Genomic DNA, 17,072 nt, shown 5'->3' with positions numbered 1-17,072 from the left:
TCATATTTCTCTCAATATTTTTATCAGTGTTCTTTCTGTTTATCGTTTATACTATTAAACAACTGCGTATAAATAAGAAAAGCCTCCCAGCTCCGTCTGATAGTAGACGCAGCCTTAAGCAAGCTAATGAAACATGGTTATTGGCTAACGATCTCGTCCCATTTGTTGCGCCAGAGACGCACAGCAACGAGCAGTGATCAGTTTGATCACCGACAGGTCCACATGCCCCTGCGAATATTGCATCACAGAATAAAGGCCATTGAACCACAAATACTGCTACAACAATACGCTTCTTCATGTGACAGGCCGGGCGTGTATTTTTATTTTCCCCTTCTCTTCGTTCTTTTCCTAGATAGCACGTTGCTGCATGTACTTAACAACTACAACAAATTAATTAATATATTAATCTGCTACCTAACTAGTATTTGGGAGTTGGTTTCTGATTACAGTAGAATACACGGTGTTCGTGTGTGCGCAGCATAGGTTGACTGATGAAAAATTCTAGGAAGTTTTGGTGGGGAAAATTTTTTATTAAATAAATCTTTTTAGCAAGTAATTTTATTACTAAATCATGAGACAAAATTTTCCCAGAACTGAATCTTTTGGCCACGTCATTGTTAGTGGCGTGGTAAGACAATGTTGTCACGTAGCCTGGTCGACGTGGCATGGCGCGACAATATTGCCACGCCAATGTTAGTGACGTGACAAGACAATGCTGCCACGCCATTGGCATCAAGCCGTTTCGCCGCGCCAATGTTGATGGCGTGACCAAAAGGTTCATGTGGTGAGAATATTTTCTCCGCAGGTTCACTAATAAAATTATTTATTAAAAAAGTTTAAAAAATAAAAATAAAATTCTTTGGTGGGTGCGGTGTCGGTGTCCGCGTGTGACGTCAAAATTGCCGTTGCGGGGTGGAGAGCTGGAAGCGGACGGACCAGGCCATCTTCTCCCTCCGCTTTTCTACCGGTTTTGTGGCCGGCGCCCCGGCGGACGCGTCTGTTTGTCCGCTTTGGTTTGTGCTTCTTCTCGTTTCGGTGGATCGACGGGACGGGGAGTCGCCGCGACGTTGCCCCCACGGAGGTGAAGCTGGCTTGCGATTTTCGCTTTCTGGTGGCTATATGGTCTGGGGTTACAGCCATCCATCTTTATTCACTGTGCTTATGCTTATGTTTATAAAGTAAATTTGAATTTAAATTTTAGATTTATTTTATCATAGTTTATTTTATAACTATTGTTTTTTAAATCACTAAATATATATTCATAAAAGAATTATTTATATATTATTTTTAATCGTTAACAAATTGTTCTGTTTATATTTAATTTTAGGGATAACTGTTTATTCCTAGTTCATATATCAACTAAGTATCTCATATAAAACTATATATTTTTGTTTTTAATGGACATATCATATTCAGTTTAAGTATGATATCTACACTCCTCTCAGGGAAGGTGGTGACCCATTGTAATTTTTACAATTTATCCCTTGAATTTGCTAAAAACAATCTAATCTAGAAGGATAGCCATACATGTAACCAAATCAAGGTGAAGCTTGCCCATATATATGTAACCAAATCAAGGTGAAGCTTACCGATATAAGAATGATGGATAATACATTTCATAAAATATATTTTTATTTATTTTGCACAATATCATAACATACTAACAAAGTACGATCATTCAACCACTTTATCCAAACAATATAATGCTCTTTAGGGCCTTGTTTATTACTTCCTTCGTCCCAAAATAAATTAATATTTCACTTTTTTACTATAATGTTCGACTCTTCATCTTATTTGAAAAAAATTACGATTAATATTTTTATTTTTATTAGATGATAAATCGTGAATAATACTCTATGTGTAACTAATTTTTTATAATTTTTGAAATTTTTTTAAATAAAACGAATGATTAAACGCTGAACACGTAAACCAAAAGATTAGTTTTTTTTAGACAGAGGAGTATAGGCTAAACCTCAACCTTTGTCCCCAAAAAGGCCCTGGAATTGATATGGATTCCAGGCCCAGAAACGTAACAGGACACATGACAAAAGGCCCAACGCCCAAACCGAGAAAGAAACAAGAGCTCCACGCGGGCACGCGGCCAATTCCACCTCCCGCCTCCCTCCTCCCGCCAATTCCACCCGCACCCTCCCGTTTCAATTTTTAATTAAACTAATATATTTCTTTTTTAATTTTCTCTCTCTCTCCCACTATATCTCGTCTACCCCACGCGCGCGGCCCAAAGCGAGCGACAGAGAGAGGGGGAAGGAGCCGAGGGATTCGAATCCGGGAGGCGACGAGGCGTGGCGGGAGGAGGCGCTCGCTCGGCGGCGATGCTGAGGACGAAGACCCCGCGGCCGCGCGGCGGGAAGTCCCGCCGGGCGACTGCTGCTGCTGCTGCGGGGGTGGGGAAGGAGAGGGAGGGGAGGTCGCCGTCGGGGGAGCTGTCGCTGCAGCTGGAGCACGTCTCCCTCTTCTCCTTCCTCGCCGACCGCCCCCTCGGCGCCGCCGCCGCGGCGGCGCGCACGCCCTTCGAGGAGCTGCTGGAGGGGTCGTACGACCCGACGCCGCCCCCGCCCCCGCCACCGCTTCCTCTTCCGCTTCAGGCGGAGGCCACGCCGATGGACGCCGACGAGGTCGTGGAGGAGAAGGACTGCGGCATCCTCAGCCAGGATTTCTTCTGGTAGGTTCCCGATCCGTCTCGAACATGTGCTTTAACTCTGCTTCGAGGGGGGTGATGCTTGGATTAACCCTATTCCTCCCATCAATTTGCTTGCTGTTCTGCAGTACCCCGGATTACATCACGCCGGATGCGCCGCAGCTCGCTAGCGGATTCGACGCCAATAAGGTTGGGAAAAGGGGTGCTTTTGTTTTTTGGAAGATTGATCGATTGGAGTATGGATGTTGAGCTCTACTACGTGATTTTGCTGAATCTTTGAGCTGTTTTGGTTGTGATCTGCAGGAGAATATCCCTTGCCCCAATTCTCCGGAGAAATCAGTCTGCAGGAGCAAGAGATACAAGAGAGGTGGGACTTCGCTCCCATAGTTTGATGTGCTCCCCATATTCATTCTCTGTATAATTGAATGTGTGCCAATGCTTGCAGATTGTTCCCCCAAAGCCTTCGGCTCCACTGACATTTTTGACAACCAGTGGATTGCCCCAGTCCAGTTTGACGGCTTAGGTGATTCAGAGGAAGAACAGTTGCAGGAATCTAATTCACACAAGAGAGGTAGCTATGTCTCCCAATCAGCAGTGGCTCTCCGCTGCCGGGTGATGCCTCCACCATGCATCAGGAATCCATACCTCAATACAGGCCCTCAAATAGATGATAATGTTTTCGGAGGGAGACAATGCAAATCATCAGGTAGCATTGATGCACCATATGCTATTGAAACATAATCATCTCCATCCCCTTAAAGCTACCACATATCTGTTTTTGCAGCAGTATAATTCTCCCAGCAAACATTTTTCACATGCAGGGTTTTCTCCTTCAGTTGGTGGTGATGGTCTTTCACGTTACCGAACTGATTTCCATGAGATTGAGGTATGCTCGGAATATGTACCGCTTATCTGTGTCTATCTAGGTTACTCTAATTCCATTTTGTGTTGGTTTTGGTTACAAACATACTTGATTTTCAGCAAATTGGACGGGGAAACTTTAGTGTTGTGTTCAAAGTTCTGAAGAGGATAGATGGCTGCTTATATGCAGTAAAACGGAGTATCAGGCAACTGCATAATGACAGGGAAAGGTATTGTTGTAGCAGGCATTGTGCTTAATCAATTACCATTACAAACTAATGTTGCATCCTTGTATGTTGCCTCTCTCATTGCAGGAGGCAAGCAGTGAAGGAGGTCCAAGCTTTGGCAGCCTTAGGTGCAGGATTAACTATAACCCCCTAATTTTCCTTTGTGTTATCTTAGAAGTTCATAACATCTGTAACATGTCTTATCAGGATCCCATGAGAACATAGTTGGATATTTCACTTCTTGGTTTGAGAACAAACAGCTCTATATTCAAATGGAACTGTGTGATCGCTGCCTGTCCATGGATAGAAGTCAGCCATTGAAGTGTGGGGAAGCCCTAGAACTGCTGTACCAGGTGTGATATAGTTACTCTTATTGCTTACAGATCCATTTTGTTTCTTCTTGGTCATAACCAATATGTATAGCAAAATTGCTGTTACAATATAACAGGGTTAAATCATAGTTTATCCAAACAAATTTCTTCAAAATCTGTTTAAATGCAACTGGAAGGCTCAAATTACTCATAAAGAATGCTCCTACAAGATACAACACCATGGTGTTGGAAAAAAATATAGTAGAAAAAACCAAATTGATCATTTTGACTTGATGAATACTAGGACATATTTCAACTTGATGTTGGTGGCTGAGCCCAGTTAAAGCAAATAGCACTAAAGTTTAATGCCATAACGGAGGGAAGAAAAACAGTTAACCACAACATAGGGTGTATTCTAATCGTGTGGTGTACAGTTCACAAACATTATTTGCTTGCACAAGTTTTAGTTTTAGAGAGATGCCCCATTAAAAGTTATTTTTGTGCAGCTGACAAATTGTATAATCTTCATGGTAATACTTTTTGTGTTTTTTTTTTCTGAAGTTCATTAAAGATTAATGTTTGTAATCATGTACTGTTCATGCATTTCATTTCATGCATATCTCATCTGCTAATGCTAAAATTAACATTGTGAAATTGAAGATCTGCAAAGGCTTGGACTTCATTCATGAACGTGGTGTTGCACACCTCGATGTGAAGCCAGATAACATATATGTCAGAAATGGTGTTTATAAGCTTGGAGATTTTGGTTGTGCTACACTTATTGATCGGAGTTTAGCAATTGAAGATGGAGATTCCCGTTATATGCCTCCAGAGATGCTGAACGATAGGTATGAGCATCTTGACAAGGTGGATATCTTTTCTCTTGGGGCAGCTACCTATGAGCTTATAAGAGGAACCCCACTTCCTGATTCTGGACCTCAGTTCACAAGTCTCCGAGAGGGAAAAATTGCTTTACTTCCAGGATGCCCAATGCAATTTCAGAGTTTAATAAAGGTATAAGAGCATATGACTTGTCTGTCCCTGTTTATTTTGATTTGTCCTCCATTTCTATCGGGAGAAACAATTGCCATGATCCCATTTACTCCATCCATTCCAAAATATAAACATTTTTGAGATTTGAATCCTATACCAAAATATAATCATTTATGTCACTGTTCATAGTAATATTTGTTTCATCAATCACTTCCCATTTTATCTCCACCTACCCTCCCACTCTCATCCATTCCACATTTATTAAGTGGCACCATAGTGTTTTCTTTCTAACCTTAATCCTTGCTAAAAAACCTATAAATGATTGCATTTTGGGATGGAGTTAGTAGCTTTCTCCATGTTTGAATAGAAGCTCCATTACCATGAATCACTTGTCTTTATCCCTTTATTTTGTTTTTTGGGAAAATACAAGTTTTCATGTGTTATAATTTTAATCAGACTTGCTTCCTGATAAAGTTCATGATTATCCAACACAGCAGAGTTTGAATCTTGCTTCCATAACTAAAGGATTGTTATTTGCATTGATATTGCTGCAGTTTATGACACAGCAGTAATTTGATGTTGGGTATAATATATTTTTCAAGTTTCCATCTGATGCAATAATTGTAGAATACGGTATTAGTTGGCCACTTCGATACACTATACTGTTTGCCTATATCTGGACTGTTTACAGAAGTGTTAAGGATCGGTAACACTATAATGCCTTTCTGCAACCTCTTTGTAAAACCAACTCCAGTTACTCCACCTAGATGGTCATATGCTGCATCTGTTCTACAGCAATTTGCTTTTTCTAGCACATGTTACTTGTTATTTTGGTTCAACTAAGCCTCCATGATTACTTTATGCTCTTAATGCCCAAACTTTCTTTAAGCCTACTCTTAAAACATTTTGCCTAGTGAGGCATTAATGCCCAAATGAGCTACTAGCTGGTTGAGCATGGAACGGCAAATTCAAATTAATGTTACTCATAAGCATTTGCTCTCCAATACCAGCCCATCATACATGCAACTCAACATTCTCTTTCTGCTTGTCTTCAGTCCATGATGGATCCTGATCCAGTGAGGCGGCCTTCTGCAAAAGGCATCCTGAGACAACCCATCTTTGAGAAGCTTCACAAGGCCCCAGCGAAGAAATAGACTGCGGCATCCGTCTGATCCCGGCAGTGTGATGCTGTGTCCAAACTCAATCAGCTGCTGCCAAATTTTGTACATCCACCAAGAGAACTCCCCAAATATTGTGAACTACTTGTCTCCAGATAGGCAGATTCTGTGCACTTGTGCCTGGCCCAATATGATTTTGTATAGGGAATATGAACACCAAGCATTGATCTGATTTCTTTGCCGGGAATTTGAGCAATGTTTGTAAGTTATGGATATTGTCTAGCCAAGTGGCTTTGGCTCCTGACGTTTTTCTCGTGCCGAGTTTGTCATGGAAGGATGGGGCATCTGCCGTTCTAAGCATGCTCAACGCCTGTTCGTGGCTTGTTTTTCTTTGGATTTGTGCATAATAATTTGGTTGAATGCTATTTGATATCGAAAATTAGTCGGGTGGTTTGGTTGCCTGCTAGGGAAGTTTGATAACACTTGTCTTTAGATCAGTTGAACTCCAAGATTTTCTAAGTAGGAAGCTAAAATATCAAATTCAAAATTTATGTCGAGCGAAGTAAGTTTGTCAAAAATATTTCTGTCTTTTTAAAATATTTTTTGTTGTATATTTAGGCACATGGTTTTTTCCTTTTATTAGAGATATGCTAGTCTGTGTTTGATGCTTATAAAAGTAGATCGTGTGTATTTATGCCCATTTCGATTTGGATTTTTTAAGCTACCTCATTTTATGTGAGCATATTTTTTGAATGTTAAACAACACCTATTTTTAAAACTGACCATATTTTTTGAACAGTTAAACAACACCTATTTTTAAAACTTTATGTAAGTTCCTTTAGAAAATCAAACAATGCATTTTTCAATTTTATATTTTGCAGTTAATAGGTGTGCATGTGTATATTATAATCTCTATTATTTTCTGCTGTTCTGAAAAAGATATTCTTCGTCCTATGAAATGAAAAAAAATTAGAGAAAACTCTACCGTACCAAGCCATCTACGTCAATCGCATCCGTCCATTAGTCCAAAGACTCGCCCAAAACCGTCCGATCTTTTTCCGCAGCGGCGGCTCTTGGGTCATCCCATCACAACGACGGGAGCGCGAGACGCGGCGGCGGACAAAACCCACCCCCGCCGGGAGAAGCAGCCACCGCCGCCGCCGCCGTCCAATGCCGCCCCGCGTCGCCGGAGCAGCGCCACCATGGCCGGGGGAGGAGGGCTCGTCGACCGCCTCCGCAGATGGTCCCGCCACCTCGGCGGCAGTGCCACGCGCTCGTCTTCCCTGACCCGCCGCGGTGGGCGGCGGCGACGATGGCCTCGAGGTCCCGGGCCCCTTCGCGCTCCCCGCCGCCATCCGCGTCCCGTGCGCACCGCGCAGCCGCCGCTCGACGGCCAGTTCAGGAAGGAGGTTAGTGCCCACATCTGGCTGCTTGCCTGCCTCGTGTGGTGAACTGGTGATGTTGCTGGGTTGCTCGCGTGTCCCTCGGATTCTGGGTTGCCTCGCGTGGTTGGGCAACCGACGGCCGTACGCGGATGGAGAGCTCACGTCTCCTCCATTTTCGTGGATTCTTCCGACCTTTTTCTCTTTCACGAGAATATGATGCGAGTGAGTGGTTGAAGGGTGTGAACCTGATCGAATTTGACTTGTGTGCGGTGTTCAGCTGGTCGCGCAGGGAGTTTACTCGGTCTAAAGCTTCACGCTTTTGATCAGAAATTTTCAGTAAAAATGGCGGTGGAATTGTCTCCAAGTTCCGAGGCAATCTGACTACAGCCATGTCTCTTCCCTTGGTCAAGCACTCAAGTTCCAATGCAATGTTTGCTTCTCTTTAGTTCCTGCCATGTTTCTTTCCTTGTTCTAGGTGGTGGAACTGGCATACCAGAATACTTCCTTTGAATTCAGTGGTAAGAAGTAAGAACCTTTGCCTTTTGATTCTGTTAGCACTAGCAATTGAAGGAACCTGTTCGCTAGTGGCCTTTTAGGAAAAAAAATGATTTGATGTAGTAGTGGCCTTGTATGAAAATATATGCTTTCTCATTCACATTATCCAAAGCTTGTTTCCTGTATGATTTAATGTGTTCTTCGTTCGAAGATATTTATCTTGTCTGTTTCTTTGCTAAAAGCCACACTGTTTTTCATTTTTACAAGGATCAGGAAGCTCTATTCTATCCGAAATTCTTATTTGTTTTTTTGTTCTTATTAAAAAAAACTCGCCTCCAACTCTCCAAGTGGATTTGATTGATGCTTTATTCCAATATTGCTTCGTGGTGGTTCTATCCTTTGGGCTGCTTCTGGTGTCGGTATTGCGCAACAAGATGATCTTTTCTCCTTCCCTGCTTGTGTTCTCCATGTGCTTGAATATATTCTTACCACAGCACGACAAGAGAATAATTCTATAGAAGTGTTGAATTGTTGTAACTCTTCTGACTAGGCAACCTCCAGTGGATTGGTTTTGGCTGTTTCTTGGGCCACGAAGGTGTACTTCTCCCATTTTCTCTGTTGAGCTCAAATCTCCTATTATTATAGTAACTCATTGGGTCAAGCTTACCTCGTGTTCTAAGTACTCTCCATACAGGTTCCCATTTAGTTTTTTGCTTGGATAGTCTGGCAGAAGCTCCGGTGTCCTTGTCTTTCTGATGTTGTTGGCAGGGACAAATTCTACTGATAACAAATCCTTGATTGCGCCCTGAATCCAACTCCTTAATTTATTAAGTTTGACCTTAAGGATATATCATTTCAGCTAGGCTGCAATCTGGCTTTATCTCCCTGGCCACGATAATTTATAAGGAGAAGAGCATTGATGGCACCCTTTGCTATTTGTACTTGCTCTGCTATTTATCTTTCTGGTGATACCATGAGCATCCAGTAGCCCCTCTTTTAAAGAAGGTACTTTAGCCACTTTCCTGAAATGCTTAGGCAGTTCTATTACTTTTGATTGATTGAGCTCAAAACTCTAATTGTGTGCTTTCTTTAAATAACGATCCTTCATATGGGTCTCATTTGTTATTGAGCAAGGTAATATAATAGTTACTTCTCTTGTGCCTTCACACTGATTTCATTGATTAGTTCTTTTGTCAGCACTCTGATCCCATTTCCTTATGTATGTGTAAATTGGTTACTTTTTGAACACATCAAGTGTCTTTTGATTTTTATACTCACAACTTTGTAGTTCGGACTGTGGAGCTTGACATGCTCAAATCATCACTCTTGCCTTCATGTGGAGGGTGCACACTTTTTGTTTCAGTTTTTCATATGTCACATGCACTTGAATGCTTTGAGAAGTGGGTGGTGACTCTCTGTTGCAACCTGACTTGGTGACTATTGCTTAGTTGGTGATCAGGGAATTTTGTTCTCTGCGTTGGCAACTGTCATCGGATAGGGGTCCAACTGCGGTATAATAGGGTGTAGGGATTGGTTGATACCAAATAAGTCTGTTCAAGTTGGTCTTGGCCTGACCCGGCTTGGCCCGAACCTGGGTCGGACTAACCATGCACCTAGCTGGGCCCAAGCCTAGATGTTGAAGCCCGAAATCCCAAAATTTATAAAAAAACAGAGAAAGCCCAGGGTTGGGCCAGGCCCGGGCTTTGTTTTTTCTTGGATTGTTGGTCTCGGGTTGGGGTTTTTTGGCCTGACTTTTTTTAGGTCCGATCTAGGGTCTGAATAGGCCTAATACCAAGGTATGCACGAGAGTAGACCCACAAGAAAGGAGACAGAGATTTTTATGCCGGTCGAAGCTCCCTGATGTCGGGTAACAACCCTAATCCTGTCGCCCGAAGCCTGTTTTGCTCTTTGTATGGTTCCGGCGAGATATATAGAGTACCAAACTGAAGCATTTTACAAAAATATCCAATGCAAAATGAATATTTTTAAGTACATAAGTTTTCCTACTAATGTCAAAATATTTACAATTTTATGCAAATTCTTGTTTAGGTCTAGTGAATTTAACATGGAGGCTAGATATGACATGAATTTTCTGCAATCGTTAGGGCACTTAGGGTTCCTTGGACCAATGTGTATTGAGCAAATCTTGATGCTAGATGTCTCCTTCCGATGAAAGATACTTAGATCCATCCGCCTTATGTTACATTTTGCTCTTTTTCCATTTATGTAAGCTGCAAGTTTAATTTAATTAGCTACTTTGATATGGTGCGGTGAGCTAGAAGCGTAGAAGCCTGCACAAGATACTCGTGAGTCACAAATTGATGTGGACCCATATCTTTTTGGACAAATCCATCCGACCATCCCTCTCGCCTATACCTTCCCCTTTCCCCACTCTCCGAATTCCTAACCTAGTTCTCCATTCTTCGATAATCTTCCCCCCTTTTCCTACTACCGCAGCTCCCCTCTTATACTTGTAAATCTCGACCCCTGTTGTTCTTTCCATAAGCGGGTTTTGCTTCCTGTGGTGGTGGACAGCATATTTGGGCTTGGGACGCTGATGATCCACCTAATTTGAATTACCTTATTACATCCCTGATCGTTGGTCTGAACTCGTTCGCTTTCCACCTGATTGAGGTTGCCTTATTTTGTAATAGTTTTTGAATATAGCATGTGCCATCCATCTATATCCAGATCTATTTTGTTTTGACTTAACTGCATTACTCCGATTTAACTATGTTTGTTAGTGACCTTGACTATTGACATTGATCAATAACATCTTTCCTTCCCTCCCTTTTCTCTCTGTTGATTATGTATGTTATTTGCTTGAAGCTGCTTTTTGCCATATTGATGTGTGCCATTACTGTTTCCAAAATAAGAATCAGTTATTCTTCTATCCAGTTTGTCTTATGTCAACTTGATTAATTTTGCAGTGCTGCTTACTTTCCTTTTGGTCTTTTCTATTGTCTTATTTTATTGGATTCTTGAGTACCCTTGAAATGTTCCCTCACATATTCTCTCTATACAATTTTTCTGTTCTGTGATGGTTTATATGATTTGATAGGCTTCTTCAATCTTGTATGTGACATACATTTTCAAGTCACTGGAAATTGTGATGTTTTAGAGAACATTGGACATGGAGTTCTTTACGGAATATGGGGAGGCAAGCCAGTATCAGATTCAAGAGGTCGTTGGCAAGGGAAGCTATGGAGTAGTTGCTGCTGCAGTAGACACTCACAGTGGGGAGAGGGTCGCAATCAAGAAGATCAATGATGTTTTTGAGCATGTTTCAGATGCGATCCGTATTCTGCGAGAAATCAAACTTCTTCGGCTTCTTCGCCACCCAGACATTGTTGCAATCAAACACATCATGCTCCCTCCTACCCGAAGGGAGTTCAGGGACATTTATGTTGTTTTTGAACTCATGGAGTCAGATTTACATCAAGTTATCGAAGCAAATCATGATCTTACCCCAGAGCATCACCGGTTTTTCTTGTACCAACTTCTTTGTGCTCTCAAGTACATACATTCAGGTTAGTTATGAAGTTAACATCTAATTTGCCTTGTCAACAACAGTCGGTTCATTTCAAATTTTGTATACTTTGTAGAAGTTATATTTGAACTCGTTAATCATTTCTGAGTTTCTGATATATGGTGTAACTTGTCTCAGCTAATGTATTTCATCGTGACTTAAAGCCAAAGAACATACTGGCCAATTCAGACTGCAAACTGAAGATTTGTGATTTTGGACTTGCACGTGTAGCATTTAATGATTCACCTTCAGCAATTTTTTGGACTGTATGACAGTTTTTCTTTATAATATAATTTTCCCTATAATTTTTTTGTAGACTTCTTATACTGTGCTTTGCAATTTGAAGGATTATGTGGCAACAAGGTGGTACCGTGCTCCTGAATTATGTGGTTCTTTTTTCTCCAAAGTAAGTCAGTAATTCTGTAATATGTTGTGCATTCCTTAAAATTGGCAAGTCTTTCATTTGTATATAATATATTTAAACAATACTTTGCAAATACTCCAACAACTTCCTGTGCCAAGATACAGCGATGTAGGTAGGCTTTTATCAGTAGTGTCACTCATTTCCCTTAGTGAGAAGTGCAAGTTACCTTGCACTGGACAGTGCATATATCCTTTTTAAAGAACTCTTGCGGAAGATATCTTCCCATATTTCCATATTCAAGAAGATGGCTGATTTTGTTTGTACAGTACACCCCTTCAGTTGATATTTGGAGTATAGGGTGTATTTTTGCTGAAATTCTCACTGGAAGACCATTATTTCCTGGGAGGAATGTTGTGCACCAGTTAGATCTAATAACAGATCTCCTTGGAACTCCATCATCTGAAATTTTGTCACGGGTATGCCAACTTATCGCGCAATCACAAGTAGGAGAATGATATTTAAAATATTTACTTATGATTTCGCTGTTTCCATCTTTTTTCCATGTGAGACATATTACCTTCAGTGCTATTGTTGGCAATGAAATACAATTCCTGGTGCTCCACTAGTTGTTTCTTTGAAACAAGAAACACAGGGGAACTTCACCTACACAGATGCAAACTTTCCTCTTTGTAGATATTGTGCTACAGAATTCCTTGTTCATCAATTTTTTTCCTCAAACAATGGAGAACTATTTTTCATCAAATTATAATTGCAAATTCTGGGACACAGTAATTTATTTCTGCTTTCTTATCACACCACGTCTTGCAGTGACAGTATTCATGCATTGATTTCTTTAATATTTCATATAATACCTGCAGATTCGTAATGAGAATGCCAGGGGATATTTAATTGGCATGCAGAGGAAACATCCTGTCCCCCTTTCCCATAAGTTTCATAATGCTGATCCTCTTGCTCTGCGCTTGCTAGAGCGTTTACTTGCATTTGATCCTAAAGATCGACCTACAGCTGAAGAGGTATTTTTTTGGTGGAAAAGGTTGTGTTACTTACGTTCAATTTATTTCACAAGTGGTGAGTACATATGCATAGTCTTTCTTCGTCTAGGCTTTAGCTGATCCGTATTTTAGAGGGCTTTCTAAGCTGAGTCGGGAGCCTTCAAGACTACCAGTTTCAAAATTTGAGTTTGAATTTGAGAGAAGGAAACTAACAAAGGATGATGTAAGAGAAATGATATATCGAGAGGTACAAATCTCCCGCTCTAATTTATGTTATGGACTGATTATATAGCCATCTCACTCAAAATTAATTTTTTATTTTTCTGAAAGCAAACAGATATTAGAGTACCATCCACAAATGCTTCAGGAGTATATCAGAGGTGAAGAACAAACTAGCTTCCTCTATCCAAGGTGAACAGATTATTTTTTAAAGCTAGTTTGCTGGCGTGCTTTCAAAAAAAATGTTTGCTCATTCCGCAATGCTTTTATTTTATTCATACCCCTTGTTTGCTATAATTTCTCCTCTCAATGGAATATGATCGTTTTAAAATTTTATAGCTACTTTTACTTTTTACGTAGTTTCTTTAGCTTACTTGACAATATTTGTCGAGTATTATTCTGGAACATCTGGTGTTGACATATGCCATTATAATACAACCTATTTTCTTTTCTTACTAGACATGTACATGCCTCAACACTCATCAGTATATTGCAAAGCTGTTGCTAATGCTTATTAAATTATCCAACATAATTACACCTCGCATGCATGTCGGTTAACCATCTGCTTCCAGCATTAGTTTAGGAAATGCTTATTTTTTATTTTGGATAAACTCCTGTCCTCAGCATAGGAAGAACACAGGTCATGAAATGCATATGATACTCACCATAACAACTCAATAGTGAGAAAAACACAATTTGTATTTATTTTCATACTGATACTGCCGGCAGGTGATATAACCTGGTTTGAACACCATTATCCATATCTCTTTTGCTAATACTAACTACTTACAGTGGGATTGACCGTTTCAAACGGCAGTTTGCTCATCTTGAGGAGAACTACAGCAGAGGAGAAAGAAGTACCCCCCTTGCGGAGACAGCATGCGTCTTTGCCAAGGTATATGGCTGGAATGCTCTTGTTATTCACTAGCTTCTGAAACTTAAAACTGCATAAAATCTTCTGTGGTTCTTTTTCTGCTTGCTTCTTTATAAAAAAAATAACGTGACAGGGAAAGAGTATGCTCATCGGTAGATAGCAATAATCATGACTCTGACAATGAAGAGAGGAGAGCGGTATCTTCTATTGCCCGAAGTATGATAAGTTCCCCAAGATCACAAGAAGAGGGGAAGAAGCATGTATCTGCTTATCCAAATAACATAATCAATTTAAACTCCAGTCCTAAGAGCTATTTAAAGAGTGCTGGTATCAGTGCTTCAACGTGCATCATTAGAGGGAATAAGGGCCCGAAGGTACTGCCTACTGCCAATATGATTAACTTAAATTTCTACCTGACGCTTCGTAAATCTTACGATTAACTTATCAGTGCATTTTGTTTCCTCACATGATCACATCTGTTTTTATATGACTTGCTAATTGTTACTTAATTTCACTTTACCCTTTTTTTCCGGCTCTGAAGGAGAACGGTATCACTGAGGACATGGAAGAGGTTGTCTATAAGTTGTCAGATAATGTGACCAGGATGCTCTCCTAGGGCATCAGTAACCAGCGGCCATGATCCTGATGCAATTATTAATTCCAATTAGCATGGATCCTGCAACATATGTCCACAAAGCTGGGAAAGCCAAAAAAAAAAGGGTCATCTGTTGATGCCTTCATCCTCCATGACATCAAGATTGGAGAAATGAAAGGTGTCGCTGGTTATCTGTCAATACGAGGTCAAGATTTGCCAACTCTGACACTCTTTTGTGACACCTGGCTTGTTGTTCATGCATTTTCTCATAGCCTGTCAGTGTGTGATGACTCTATCTGCCATATGAACAATCTGGCACTTCTTTTAACCATAGTACCATTCCATAGTAAATTCAACAGATCTCAATGGTAAATTATGTGAATGCATACCATAATATTCCAGAATTACATGTGCAACGTCGTAGCATTTTCAACATTCAGTTGGAGAACTGGCCAGCTGCATGCTTACAGGTTCCAAGCAGCATACTGGTGAAGTGCAGAAGGGGTGAGTGGGAGCAGGTAAATCTGTTGCAAGCTCTGGCCAGTGACACTTTGACACACCAACACGATCGGCATGCATAGCCTAATCCACATGATTTTATTAATGCAACTGCAAGTATATATGCATTATGCAACACTTACATCAGCATTGAGCATCATTTATGCCTATCAAATCTATCTATCTAGTTCTGGATAGAATCATCAGAACAGCATGACTAGATGATGCACAAGGAAGACCTAGTCACCTGCTGCTATCTAGCTAGCTACTTGAATATGTTTGATGCACATAACTGAACAACCACTCCACCATGTGCAGGTGCAGCAAGCCTATAATAATACTGACAACTTAACAGGAAAGAAGCCAATTAAGAATTACTCCAGATATAATTTGGATAATGCTGACAACCTAACAGGAAAGAAGCAAATTAACTCCATATATAATTTGAATAGTGCTAACAACTTAACATGAAAGAAGCAAATTACTTTCTCCTTTTCACATTGTAAGGTTTTTTGGCTATCCTTAGATCTATCTATTGATTAATATATATTATTTGTATATAAGTCTAGATTCATTAGCATTCATACGAATATAGGCCATGCTAAAAATTCTTAAATCGTGAAACATAGGCAGTGACGTTTACTCCATGTATTATTTGAACAATGCTAACAACTAAACAAAAAAGAAGCAAATTAACAAATACTCCACGTATAATTTGATGCAAGCAAGCTATAATGCTAGATGAACTAAGCATCACCCAGGTGCAGCCTTCATCTCTGCCAAAAAAATAATATCTTTTAAGCCTCACAAAGATACATACATGCATGGTCTCTGATGTCTGAATCTTCAAAGTTATTTAACTACCACATGAATATCTTCAAAGTTAATTATATACATCTTTCAGTGAACTGATGACAGTAACTGAATTATCACACTCGAGATAAAAACATCTGAAATATTTTACAAACTCTCACTGGATCAGAAGAGAAAAGTAGATAATATTCAGGAATATAATGCTACAGTAGCTAGCTTCAGTTCTTGGATACGTGCATGCGAGACATCGTCATGGCGACTCCGGCGGCGGCGGCGGGCTGGTCTGGCCACGCTCGACGGCGTCGGAGTCGAGCCGGGCGTTGTGGCGCTCCGACGGGCCGGACGGCGGGAGGAAGTCGGACGTCCGGCGGTGCAGGACGCCGCTCCGAGTCCCCGGGCGGCGATCAGTGCCATCTGTACTCTCCGGCGACGACGACCGCGGTCGCGGCGCCCATGCGCTGCCGCTCTTCTCTTGCAGAATCAACCTGGCCCCGACGACGCATGGCCCGCAGAGCAGCGCGAGGAGGAGGGCGACGACGACAAGCGCCGCGGCCCGCGCTGCTGAAGCAGCGACGTACGGAGGAGGACGACGAGGACGGCGGCGAGCATCCGGTGCCATGGCGATGGATGGATCGATCAGTCGAGCTCGAGGAGGAAGAAGAGCAAGAGCCAAGAGTACAAGGCGCATCTCCGTTCTCTTTGCTTATGTGGGGTGGGATATATATAGCAGCCTGCAGAGTGGGTGCACACCCTCGTGGATGCGTTCGTGTGCGCATTTTCGTAAGTTAATTTTAGTAAAATTTTTAAATGTCATTGTAATTTTGTAAAGTTAGAGTTATGTCATTGATAGGTTAATGACATGTAGGGACATATGGGCCAGGATGTCATATCTCTAATTTTACAAAATTATAATGACACCCTTGCAATTTTTCCTAAATTTTATACTCCCGTAACGCGGTTAACTTTTATATTTATGTTTGATCATTCGTTTTATTCAAATATGCAAAATTATAAGTCACACTTAAAGTTTTTATAATAATAAATCAAATTATAACAGAAAAATAATAATTATATATATATTTTTGAATGAGAAGAATAATCGAACGTAAATATAAAAG

The 17,072-nt window shown here is 40.9% G+C and overlaps 2 protein-coding genes across 2 annotated transcripts; both read left to right on the top strand.

The window, feature by feature from the left end:
* Nucleotides 1-2,262: 2,262 nt before the first annotated feature.
* LOC102701509 (wee1-like protein kinase) lies at nucleotides 2,263-6,606 on the top strand. The gene is made up of 10 exons (XM_006646786.3): nucleotides 2,263-2,683; nucleotides 2,788-2,848; nucleotides 2,963-3,026; nucleotides 3,105-3,365; nucleotides 3,481-3,545; nucleotides 3,641-3,750; nucleotides 3,835-3,875; nucleotides 3,955-4,100; nucleotides 4,719-5,072; nucleotides 6,107-6,606. The coding sequence occupies exons 1-10, from the start codon at nucleotides 2,334-2,336 to the stop codon at nucleotides 6,203-6,205; spliced, it is 1,551 nt and encodes a 516-aa protein (XP_006646849.1). The 5' UTR covers nucleotides 2,263-2,333; the 3' UTR covers nucleotides 6,206-6,606.
* Nucleotides 6,607-7,228: 622 nt separating this feature from the next.
* LOC102701232 (mitogen-activated protein kinase 13) lies at nucleotides 7,229-15,059 on the top strand. Its single transcript, XM_015833918.2, is given in 14 exon segments — nucleotides 7,229-7,467; nucleotides 7,469-7,532; nucleotides 7,535-7,578; nucleotides 11,171-11,579; nucleotides 11,717-11,844; nucleotides 11,925-11,984; nucleotides 12,269-12,418; nucleotides 12,821-12,976; nucleotides 13,065-13,202; nucleotides 13,293-13,366; nucleotides 13,967-14,036; nucleotides 14,038-14,069; nucleotides 14,182-14,422; nucleotides 14,590-15,059. Coding segments are annotated over 14 exon segments (1,737 nt in total). The 5' UTR covers nucleotides 7,229-7,371; the 3' UTR covers nucleotides 14,665-15,059.
* Nucleotides 15,060-17,072: the final 2,013 nt, after the last annotated feature.

This window comes from Oryza brachyantha, chromosome 2 (genome assembly GCF_000231095.2).
Source record: "Oryza brachyantha chromosome 2, ObraRS2, whole genome shotgun sequence".
In the NCBI taxonomy this organism is placed as follows: domain Eukaryota; kingdom Viridiplantae; phylum Streptophyta; class Magnoliopsida; order Poales; family Poaceae; genus Oryza; species Oryza brachyantha.
Note: the sequence above shows the minus strand (reverse complement) of the source record. Positions and strands in the feature narration are given on the sequence as shown.